General features: G+C 38.1%; 1 protein-coding gene and 1 long non-coding RNA gene across 2 annotated transcripts in view; both read right to left on the minus strand.

Annotated features, from left to right (window-relative positions):
- The window catches only part of LOC149885220 (uncharacterized), a gene marked incomplete at its 5' end in the record, with an annotated part of 39,594 nt that overhangs the window by 22,332 nt on the left and 5,409 nt on the right, over positions 1–11,853 (minus strand). Inside the window, 5 exon segments of the mRNA XM_090094654.1 lie at positions 27–3,759; positions 4,555–5,564; positions 5,697–5,817; positions 5,869–6,509; positions 7,041–7,223. Of these exon segments, the coding sequence (XP_089950780.1) occupies positions 27–3,759; positions 4,555–5,564; positions 5,697–5,817; positions 5,869–6,509; positions 7,041–7,223 (5,688 nt within the window).
- Positions 7,385–11,108, minus strand: LOC149885221 (uncharacterized). The gene is made up of 3 exons (XR_016454798.1): positions 10,930–11,108; positions 10,222–10,300; positions 7,385–7,427 (listed from the first exon to the last, which is right to left on the minus strand). It is a non-coding gene; the product is annotated as an uncharacterized LOC149885221 (long non-coding RNA).

Here is an 11,853-nt window from a genome sequence, read left to right on the forward strand (position 1 = left end):
AAATCTTCAGACAAAACTACACAAACTTGTTGTAGTTGCAGCATGAGTTGTGGTAAATTCAGCTTGAGTAGTGGTAATTGCAGCTTGAGTAGTGGTAGTTACAGCTTGAGTAGTGATAGTTGCAGCTTGAGTAGTGGTAAGTGCCGCTTGAGTAATGGTAGTTGCAGCTTGAGTTGTGGTAAATGCAGCTTGAGTAGAGGAAGTTACGGGTTCAGTGGTGGAAGTTACAGGTTCAATTGTGGTAGTTGCAGCTTCAGTTGTTGTTGTTGGAACATCAGTTGTAGTGGTTGCAGCTTCAGTTAAGGTGGTTGCAGCTTCAGTTGTGGTAGTAAAGGGTTCAGTTGTTGTTGTTGCAGCTTCAGTTGTGGAAGTTGCAGGTTCAGTTGTTGTTGTTGCAGCTTCAGTTGTGGTAGTTGCAGCTTCAGTTGTGGTAGTTACAGCTTCAGTTGTGGTTGTTGCAGCTTCAGTTGTGGTAGTGGCAACTTCAGTTGTGGAAGCTACAGATTTAGTTGTGGTTGTTGCAGCTTCAGTTGTAATAGTTGCAGCTTTAGTTGAAGTGGTTGCAGCTTCAGTTCTGGTGGTAATAGGTTCAGTTGTGGTTATTGTAGCTTCAGTTGTAATTGCAAAAAACTCAGTTGTAGTAGTTGCAGCTTCAGTTGTGGTAGTTACAGCTTCAGTTGTGGTGGTTGCAGGTCCAGTTGTGGTAATTGCAGCTTCGGTTGTTGTAGTTGAAGCTTAAGATGTTGTGGTTGCTGCTTCAGTTGTGGAGGTTGCAGCCACAGTTGTGGCGGTTGCAGCTTTAGTTGTGGTGGTTCCTGCTTCAGTTGTGGTAGTTGCAGCTTCAGTTATGGTAGTTGCAAGTTCAGTTGGGGTTGTTTCAGCTACAGTTGTGGTGGTTTCAGCTTCAGTTGTGGTGAATGCAGCTTCAGTTCTGGTGGTTATAGAATCGATTGTGTTAGTTGTAGCTTCAGTTGTAATTGCAAAAGCTTCAGTTATGGTAGTTACAGCTTCAGTTGTGGTGGTTGCAGGTCCAGTTAAGGTAATTGCAGCTTCGGTTGTTGTAGTTGAAGCTTCAGATGTTGTGGTTGCTGCTTCAGTTGTGGAGGTTGCAGCCACAGTTGTGGCGGTTGCAGCTTTAGTTGTGGTGGTTCCTGCTTCAGTTGTGGTAGTTGCAGCTTCAGTTATGGTAGTTGCAAGTTCAGTTGTGGTTGTTTCAGCTACAGTTGTGGTGGTTTCAGCTTCAGTTGTGGTGGATGCAGCTTCAGTTCTGGTGGTTATAGGTTCAGTTGTGTAAGTTGTAGCTTCAGTTGTAACTGCAAAAGCTTCAGTTGTGGTAGTTACAGCTTCAGTTGTGGTGGTTGCAGCTTCAGTTGTGGTGGTTGCAGCTTCAGTTGTGGTGACTGCACCCTCAGTTGTGGTAGTTACAGGTTCAATTGTGGTTGTTGAAGCTTCAGTAAAGGTAATTGCAGCTTCAGATGTTGTGGTTGCAACTTCAGTTGTGGTGGTTGCAGCCTCAGTTGTGGCAATTGCAGCTTCAGTTGTGGTGGTTCCTGCTTCAGTTGTGGTTGTTGCAGCTTCAGTTGTGGTAGTTGCAGCTTTTGTTGTTGTTGTTGCAGCATCAGTTGTAATAGTTGAAGCTTCAGTAGTGGTTGTTTCAGCTTCAGTTGTGGTGGTTTCAGCTTCAGATGTGGTGGTTGAAGTTTCAGTTGTGGGAAATGCAGGTTCAGTTGTGGTTGTTTCAGCATCAGTTGTGGTTGTTACAGCTTCAGTTGTGGTGGTAGCAACTTCTATTGTGGTAGTTATGGATTCAGTTGTGGTTGTTTCAGCTTCAGTTGTGGTGGTTCCAGCCTCAGTTGTGGTTGTTGCAGTTTCAGTTGTGGTAATTGAAGCATCAGCTGTGGAAGTTGCAGGTTCAGTTGTGGTTGTTTCAGCATCAGTAGTGGTTGTTACAGCTTCAGTTGTGGTGGTTGCAGATTCAGTTGTGGTTGTTGCAGCTTCAGTTGTGGTAATTGCAGCATCAGTTGTGGAAGTTGCAGGTTCAGTTGTGGTTGTTTCAGCTTCAATTGTGGTGGTTGCAGCTTCAGTTGTGGTAGTTATGAGTTCAGTTGTGGTTGTTGCAGCTTCAGTTGTGGTAGTTGCAGCATCAGTTGTGGTAGTTGCAGCTTCAGTTGTTGTTGTTGCAGGTTCAGTTGTGGTGGTTGCAGCTTCAGTTATGGTTGTTTCAGCTTCAGTTGTGGTTGTTAAAGCTTCAGAAGTGGTGGTTGCAGCATCAGTTGTGGTGGTTGCAGCTTTAGTTGTGGTGGTTGCAGCTTCAGTTGTGGTTGTTACAGCTTCAGTTGTGGTAGTTGCAGGCTCAGTTGTGGTAGTTGCAGGCTCAGTTGTGGTTGTTACAACTTCAGTTCTGGTGGTTGCAGTTTCAGTTGTGGTTGTCTCAGCTTCAGTTGTTGTTGTTGCAGTTTCAGTTGTGGTGGTTGCGGCTACAGTTGTGGTAGTTATGGGTTCAGTTGTGGTTGTTTCAGCATCAGTTGTGGTTGTTACAGCTTCAGAAGTGGTGATTGCAGCCTCAGTTGTGGTGGTTGCAGCTTCAGTTGTGGTGGTTTCAGCTTCAGTTGTGGTTGTTTCAGCATCAGTTGTGGTTGTTACAGCTTCAGTTGTGGTGGTTGCAGCTTTAGTTGTGGTGGTTGCAGGTTCAATTGTGGTTGTTGCAGATTCAATTGTGGTAGTTGCAGCTTCAGTTGTTGTTGTTGAAGCTTCAGTTGTGGTAGTTACGGGTTCAGTTGTGGTAGTTACAGTTTCAGTTGTGGTAGTTGCAGCTTCAGTTGTTGTTGTTGCAGCTTCAGTTGTGGTGGTTGCAGCTTCAGTTGTGGTAGTTACGGGTTCAAGTGTGGTTGTTTCGGCTTCAGTTGTGGTTGTTGCAGATTCAGATGTGGTGGTTGCAGCTTCACTTGTGGTGGTAGCAGCTGCAGTTGTGGTGGTAGCAGCTGCAGTTGTGGTAGTTGCAGATTCAGTTGAGGTTGTTTCAGCATCAGTTGTGGTTGTTACAGCTTCAGTTGTGGTAGTTGCAGGCTCATTTGTGGTTGTTGCAGCTTCAATTGTTGTTGTTGCAGCTTCAGTTGCTGTGTTTGCAGCTTCAGTTGTGGTAGATACAGGTTCAGTTGTGGTTCTTTCAGCTTTAGTTGTGGTTGTTGCAGCTTCAGATGTCGTGGTTGCAGCTTCAGTTGTGGTGGTAGCAGCTTCAGTTGAGGTTGTTTCAGCATCAGTTATGGTTGTTACAGCTTCAGTTTTAATGGTAGCAGCTTCAGTTGTGGTAGTTACGGTTTCAGTTGTGGTAGTTACAGGTTCAATTGTGGTTGTTGCAGCTTCAGTTGTGGTGGTTGCAGCTTTATTTGTAGTGGTTGCAGTTTTAGTTGTGGTTGTGTAAGCATCAGTTGTGGTAGTTACAGGTTCAGTTGTGGTTGTTGCAGCTTCAGTTGTGGTGGTTTCAACCTTAGTTGTGGTGGTTTCAGCTTCAGTTGTTGTGGTTGCAGCTTCAGTTGTGGTAGATTCAGGTTCAGTTTTTGTGGTTTCAGCTTGAGTTATGGTAGTTGAAGGCTCAGTTGTGGTTGTTTCAGCATCAGTTGTGGTTGTTACAGCTTCAGTTGTGGTGGTTGCAGCTTTAGTTGTGGTGGTTGCAGGTTCAATTGTGGTTGTTGCAGATTCAATTGTGGTAGTTGCAGCTTCAGTTGTTGTTGTTGAAGCTTCAGTTGTGGTGGTTGCAGCTTAAGTTGTAATTGTTTCAGCTTTAGTTGTGGTTGTTGCAGTTTCAGATGTGGTGGTTGCAGCTTCAGTTGTTGTGGTAGCAGCTTCAGTTGTGGTATTTGCAGGTTCAGTTGAGGTTGTTTCAGCATCAGTTATGGTTGTTACAGCTTCAGTTGTGGTAATAGCAGCTTCAGTTATGGTAGTTACGGGTTCAGTTGTGGTAGTTACAGTTTCAGTTGTGGTAGTTGCAGCTTCAGTTGTTGTTGTTGCAGCTTCAGTTGTGGTGGTTGCAGCTTCAGTTGTGGTAGTTATGGGTTCAGTTGTGGTAGTTATGGGTTCAGTTATGGTTGTTTCAGCTTCAGTTATGGTAGTTGCAGGCTCAGTTGTTGTAGTTACAGGTTCAGTTGTGGTTGCTTTAGCATCAGTTGCTGTTGTTACAGCCTCAGTTGTGGTGGTTGCAGCTTCAGTTGTGGTAGTTACGGGTTCAAGTGTGGTTGTTTCGGCTTCAGTTGTGGTTGTTGCAGATTCAGATGTGGTGGTTGCAGCTTCACTTGTGGTGGTAGCAGCTGCAGAAGTGGTAGTTGCAGATTCAGTTGAGGTTGTTTCAGCATCAGTTGTGGTTGTTACAGCTTCAGTTGTGGTGGTTGCAGCTTTAGTTGTGGTAGTTGCAGGTTCAGTTGTGGTTGTTGCAGCTTCATTTGCGGTGGTTGTAGCTTCAGTTGTGGTTGTTGCAGCTTCAGTTGTTGTTGCTGCAGCTTCAGTTGTTGTTGTTGCAGCTTCAGTTGCTGTGGTTGCAGCTTCAGTTGTGGTAGTTACGGGTTCAGTTGTGGTTGTTTCAGCTTCAGTTGTGGTGGTTCCAGCCTCAGTTGTGGTTGTTGCAGTTTCAGTTGTGGTAATTGAAGCATCAGCTGTGGAAGTTGCAGGTTCAGTTGTGGTTGTTTCAGCATCAGTAGTGGTTGTTACAGCTTCAGTTGTGGTGGTTGCAGATTCAGTTGTGGTTGTTGCAGCTTCAGTTGTGGTAATTGCAGCATCAGTTGTGGAAGTTGCAGGTTCAGTTGTGGTTGTTTCAGCTTCAATTGTGGTGGTTGCAGCTTCAGTTGTGGTAGTTATGAGTTCAGTTGTGGTTGTTGCAGCTTCAGTTGTGGTAGTTGCAGCATCAGTTGTGGTAGTTGCAGCTTCAGTTGTTGTTGTTGCAGGTTCAGTTGTGGTGGTTGCAGCTTCAGTTATGGTTGTTTCAGCTTCAGTTGTGGTTGTTAAAGCTTCAGAAGTGGTGGTTGCAGCATCAGTTGTGGTGGTTGCAGCTTTAGTTGTGGTGGTTGCAGCTTCAGTTGTGGTTGTTACAGCTTCAGTTGTGGTAGTTGCAGGCTCAGTTGTGGTAGTTGCAGGCTCAGTTGTGGTTGTTACAACTTCAGTTCTGGTGGTTGCAGTTTCAGTTGTGGTTGTCTCAGCTTCAGTTGTTGTTGTTGCAGTTTCAGTTGTGGTGGTTGCGGCTACAGTTGTGGTAGTTATGGGTTCAGTTGTGGTTGTTTCAGCATCAGTTGTGGTTGTTACAGCTTCAGAAGTGGTGATTGCAGCCTCAGTTGTGGTGGTTGCAGCTTCAGTTGTGGTGGTTTCAGCTTCAGTTGTGGTTGTTTCAGCATCAGTTGTGGTTGTTACAGCTTCAGTTGTGGTGGTTGCAGCTTTAGTTGTGGTGGTTGCAGGTTCAATTGTGGTTGTTGCAGATTCAATTGTGGTAGTTGCAGCTTCAGTTGTTGTTGTTGAAGCTTCAGTTGTGGTAGTTACGGGTTCAGTTGTGGTAGTTACAGTTTCAGTTGTGGTAGTTGCAGCTTCAGTTGTTGTTGTTGCAGCTTCAGTTGTGGTGGTTGCAGCTTCAGTTGTGGTAGTTACGGGTTCAAGTGTGGTTGTTTCGGCTTCAGTTGTGGTTGTTGCAGATTCAGATGTGGTGGTTGCAGCTTCACTTGTGGTGGTAGCAGCTGCAGTTGTGGTGGTAGCAGCTGCAGTTGTGGTAGTTGCAGATTCAGTTGAGGTTGTTTCAGCATCAGTTGTGGTTGTTACAGCTTCAGTTGTGGTAGTTGCAGGCTCATTTGTGGTTGTTGCAGCTTCAATTGTTGTTGTTGCAGCTTCAGTTGCTGTGTTTGCAGCTTCAGTTGTGGTAGATACAGGTTCAGTTGTGGTTCTTTCAGCTTTAGTTGTGGTTGTTGCAGCTTCAGATGTCGTGGTTGCAGCTTCAGTTGTGGTGGTAGCAGCTTCAGTTGAGGTTGTTTCAGCATCAGTTATGGTTGTTACAGCTTCAGTTTTAATGGTAGCAGCTTCAGTTGTGGTAGTTACGGTTTCAGTTGTGGTAGTTACAGGTTCAATTGTGGTTGTTGCAGCTTCAGTTGTGGTGGTTGCAGCTTTATTTGTAGTGGTTGCAGTTTTAGTTGTGGTTGTGTAAGCATCAGTTGTGGTAGTTACAGGTTCAGTTGTGGTTGTTGCAGCTTCAGTTGTGGTGGTTTCAACCTTAGTTGTGGTGGTTTCAGCTTCAGTTGTTGTGGTTGCAGCTTCAGTTGTGGTAGATTCAGGTTCAGTTTTTGTGGTTTCAGCTTGAGTTATGGTAGTTGAAGGCTCAGTTGTGGTTGTTTCAGCATCAGTTGTGGTTGTTACAGCTTCAGTTGTGGTGGTTGCAGCTTTAGTTGTGGTGGTTGCAGGTTCAATTGTGGTTGTTGCAGATTCAATTGTGGTAGTTGCAGCTTCAGTTGTTGTTGTTGAAGCTTCAGTTGTGGTGGTTGCAGCTTAAGTTGTAATTGTTTCAGCTTTAGTTGTGGTTGTTGCAGTTTCAGATGTGGTGGTTGCAGCTTCAGTTGTTGTGGTAGCAGCTTCAGTTGTGGTATTTGCAGGTTCAGTTGAGGTTGTTTCAGCATCAGTTATGGTTGTTACAGCTTCAGTTGTGGTAATAGCAGCTTCAGTTATGGTAGTTACGGGTTCAGTTGTGGTAGTTACAGTTTCAGTTGTGGTAGTTGCAGCTTCAGTTGTTGTTGTTGCAGCTTCAGTTGTGGTGGTTGCAGCTTCAGTTGTGGTAGTTATGGGTTCAGTTGTGGTAGTTATGGGTTCAGTTATGGTTGTTTCAGCTTCAGTTATGGTAGTTGCAGGCTCAGTTGTTGTAGTTACAGGTTCAGTTGTGGTTGCTTTAGCATCAGTTGCTGTTGTTACAGCCTCAGTTGTGGTGGTTGCAGCTTCAGTTGTGGTAGTTACGGGTTCAAGTGTGGTTGTTTCGGCTTCAGTTGTGGTTGTTGCAGATTCAGATGTGGTGGTTGCAGCTTCACTTGTGGTGGTAGCAGCTGCAGAAGTGGTAGTTGCAGATTCAGTTGAGGTTGTTTCAGCATCAGTTGTGGTTGTTACAGCTTCAGTTGTGGTGGTTGCAGCTTTAGTTGTGGTAGTTGCAGGTTCAGTTGTGGTTGTTGCAGCTTCATTTGCGGTGGTTGTAGCTTCAGTTGTGGTTGTTGCAGCTTCAGTTGTTGTTGCTGCAGCTTCAGTTGTTGTTGTTGCAGCTTCAGTTGCTGTGGTTGCAGCTTCAGTTGTGGTAGTTACGGGTTCAGTTGTGGTTGTTTCAGCTTCAGTTGTGGTAGTTGCAGCTTCAGTTGTGGTTGTTTCAGCGTCAGTTGTGGTTATTTCAGCTTCAGTTGTTGAATTTGCAGGTTCAGCTGTGTTGGCTGCTAGTATATAGGGGGCTTTACTTAGTCCAATAAAATCAGTTTAAGAGTAAGATGGTTTTTATGCTCCTTATAACTTTGACAGTTTTAAAATACCTTTTTTTTCTCTTTTTTTTTTAGTATTTTTATGCAAAAATCAAAAATGTACCAGTGGTTAGTGTTATCTCTAACAAAATTTAAGTAAAAGGAAATTTAATCATACAGGTTTGCTAGAGTTTATTGTCTGATGAAATTTTATAATATTAATTACATACTTAGTAAAGCAAATGATTTTTTGATATCAGTATCTCAACTTGTAATTAATTCCTTTAAGTCATAATTGCTTTTATATTTGCACATTTTTGCCAGATATTTGCAGTTATACTGCTTAAGCGTGCTTGTAAACAAGATACCACTGCATATGCCATTAATCCTGCCTGATTAAAGATTTTTTCCTGACTGTTGAAATTCTCAAAGCAGATATAAGCTAAATAAAAGCATAAATTGCTAAGCAATTTCGTATTATCTTGCTTATATTTGCCAACTTTTTAAAATTTTTCGGGAAGCTTCCCGTTTTCTTAAACTTTGTGTTACAAATAATCAACTAATTAAGGGAAGCCATATATCCTCAGCAATGTTCTTCTACTTTCTCTAAGCTATTTTCCTGAATTTCCAGTAAAGATGCTTCCAGTAACTTGTACTCTCTGTTAATTTACTAGTAACTTAATAACTGAGGTTAAGCAGTGTAGTTGCCCCTTTAAAGTAATCAGTTATCACAATTTTTAAAATTGCATCAAGAGTATGATGGTTACACCCAATAAAACGTTTTCTCTAATCCTTTTACATTCATATATGCATGTTTAAACAGTTCTAACTTAAATTTTTTTTAGTGCAGATTTTGAAAGTCTAATTCTTCAAAAAATGCAAAATGAAATATTTTGATTTTTGCTTTTCCTTTCTCAGTTCATCATGTAACTTATGTCACACAAAAAAAGTTGAAAGGTATACCTTTTGCCCTGGGGTACCTTCTGACCCACTGGTTATGTTTGAAATAATATATGTAGGGTTTTTTTAATACAACTAAGCACACTAAACTACTGGAATTCATAAGGTTAATTTTCAATTTTCTTGCTTGCCATTATTATATGGTAGATTGTCATAATCACATGGAATTTACTATTAGGAAAATACTGAAAACCAACAATTAAATCCAGAAAATCAATATGAGACCATTTCAGCATTACTTATAGTGACACTGTTATTTGGTGATGACTCAGGCAGGGATTTAGATGAGCTACATGAGACTGAGAGAAACACATAGAGTCAAAAAAACTATTGCAAAAGTAAACTCCATATCTGTTGTCCAGTTATACCCAGACAGATGAGTTAATAACAAAACAATGCTCTATCAGTAATTTACTTATAAATGAGGTTTAGAAGAAAATAACAAAAACTCCCTGGATAATTGTTTCTAACTACCACTATTATTGGTATTGAAACAAAATAATTATAGCTTCTTGCTCACCATCATTATATGGTAGTTAGTCATTATTAAACAGATACCTGTGCTTATGCCTGCAGGTTACCAAGGGTCCAGCCTACAGCATTCATGCAACAGATATATATTTTAATTTAAAAATAATCTAATAAAATAAATTCTTGAAAAGTCATTTAGTCTAAAGAATATGTTCTAACTGCTTATTCTTAGAAGAAAATGAATAAGTATTTATTTGCCTGCTAAAATTTTTAAAATGTTGAAATTATTGACTATTTCTATTAAAGAAACAAAAGCAAAAAAGGCAAGAAGTTGAGTTACTTTTGTCAATATTTTTAAATATAAATGACTCCTTTAAAGAGACCATTCAAGTGTGCCTAGAAAACAAACCTTCAGCACTAAGATCATGGCTTGAAGGTTTTTTTGTTCCAGCTTCCAACTAAAATATTCTCCTCCATATGTACTTTAATGACCAATTATGAATTTAAAGAAGAGGTTTGCAACAGGTGCTTATCATCTTGCCTACTAAAGACATGCAATATTTGCATTTCATTGTTTGTAGATATTATCATTATTAATGAATATTGACAAAAATATTAAAAGACATTTTAATGACAATGCATTGGCATTTGCAGTATCTATTTGAATATCAGTAACCATTAGCTTTTTTTCACATGGTAATGAAAACTGGAAAATTTGTTAAAGATTTGCAAAAATCAGTAGCAGACTTTATTACTTGTTCATGATTTACCATTTTTAAAACGCTTTGTTTGTCACAGGATTTCCTTTCAGATGATATTAAAATGTGGAATGAGAAAAAAGCTGATATTAAAATAGAATGATGTTCTTAAAAAAAAAAATAATTCTGCAACTATGATATTTATAAGAGTTTTATGAAAACTACTTGAGATGTAAAATATGTCAGCAATTACATTATTCATCAGACAAATTTGGTATTAATATTTAAACCAATGAATTCTGTAATTTAAATACTGCAAATTATTGATGAAAACTTTCAAATCATTTTCATTTTTAATGAATTTATTTTCTGATTGTGCTTAATTTAAAGTATTTGATCAAACATGATTAAGTAGAAACTGTCAAAATTGATATAATTTTTCTCAAGTAATTAGTAAGCAATACTCAATTTTACTTGCATTAGTCTAACAGATTAGAATAATTTATGGTAAATTAGTCATTTTAATGATAATTAAAATTTCAAAAAAAAAAAACAAAAAAACAATATAAACATTTTTTAAACTTTTATTAAATTTTTATATTAAAAAAGTAAAAAATGCATAAAAATAAGAAATAAAGAACCTGGTAAGATTATAGCAAGGAAGCAGATAAACCTAATAAGTCCAATACTGCACCAGTTGCTCAGCTGCAGTGTGTTTTGCTGTAAAATAAAGTTAAGAACTTTCATAGTCTTGTTAATAATATCATTTTAGACAAAATACAAGTGTGGTAGAAGTTTCACAGTTAATTTAGACATGATAAATTATTGCACTTTTCAATAAATTTTGAAATTCATCAGTCATTAGATAACAACTGCAGTGACTTTGCTAAGAATAAAAAACCAAAATATTTATATATATATATACTAGAATATATATATATATATATATATATATATATATATATATATATATATATATATATATATACATATATATATATATATATATATATATATATATATATATATATATATATATATGTATATATATATATATGTATATATATATATGTATATATATATATGTATATATATATGTATATATATATATATATATATTTATATATATATATATATATATGTATGTGTGTGTGTATGTATGTATGTATATATGTATGTATGTATGCATGTATGTATGTATGTATGTATGTATGTATGTATGTATGTATGTATGTATGTATGTATGTATGTATGTATGTATGTATGTATGTAGAAATCAACTGCAATCTTAGTTAAAATTGAAAAAGAATAAATAATTCAGAAATGAAAAGCATTATTGATAAGCTTACCTTAAGTGAGATTCAATCATGATTAAAAGCCAGGTTTTTTTCATAATCATTTTTCATTTTATTCAAAAAAATCCTGTTCTTTCATTTCTTTGATAGATATTTTATATTCATGGGTCACATTACCTTTTAATAACTATAGGGTAATTCCATATGAAATCATCCAAAAAAAAACATTTTCGACACCCTTACGTCTCAGAATTTGTTCACTTTACCTCACTTGCAGTACATATTAAAAAAATTACAACTGCGAAAACTGTAGTTAAAAATACACATGGGTTCCAGAGATATCGTCAGTTAAAATAATGCTGACTCAGCATTTTAGTGATTATCTGAAGCGACTACAAAGCAACTTTGACATATAGTATCTTCATAATGGCTTGGGGAAATTTCCCAAAATTTGGTATCCCAATAGATTTAACTTGCCGAATCCAAAAAGAGCACCCTCAAGACTCGATTGTTTTAGGAAATGCCTCAATTATTCAATTTTGTTCAAAATTGTTGACTTGTAAATTCATGATTTTTGAAGGTAAAATGAAGGGTGTTGCCCAAATCCCGAATAAAAAGTTCAATTGTATATCATTATTTTATCTTAAGTCTACTGAAAAAAATTAGATTCATCAATTGTCTCTCTAATACTTGATCAAAATTTGCGTTTAAAAATTGTGTCTTTATAGAAAAATTTAAATTTTGTAACGAAAGCAAATGAAATGTTTTTTAAATTATTTATTTGAATAAAACATCAAATAGTGTTATTTATTGACTAGTTTAGAACATTTATTGTCATAGGCCAAGGGAGAACTAGGGGGACTCTGACTAATTCTGCCCCCCCCCCCCCTATCCCCCTGGATTTTTTTTTTTTTTTTAAATGCATTAAATGATATAATAATAAATATTTATTAAAATTCAATTTAAAAACATAATTTT

Source organism: Hydra viridissima, unplaced genomic scaffold (genome assembly GCF_058129835.1).
Source record: "Hydra viridissima isolate aposymbiotic clone 2 unplaced genomic scaffold, HvirCarnegie_v1 scaffold_8, whole genome shotgun sequence".
NCBI lineage: Eukaryota > Metazoa > Cnidaria > Hydrozoa > Anthoathecata > Hydridae > Hydra > Hydra viridissima.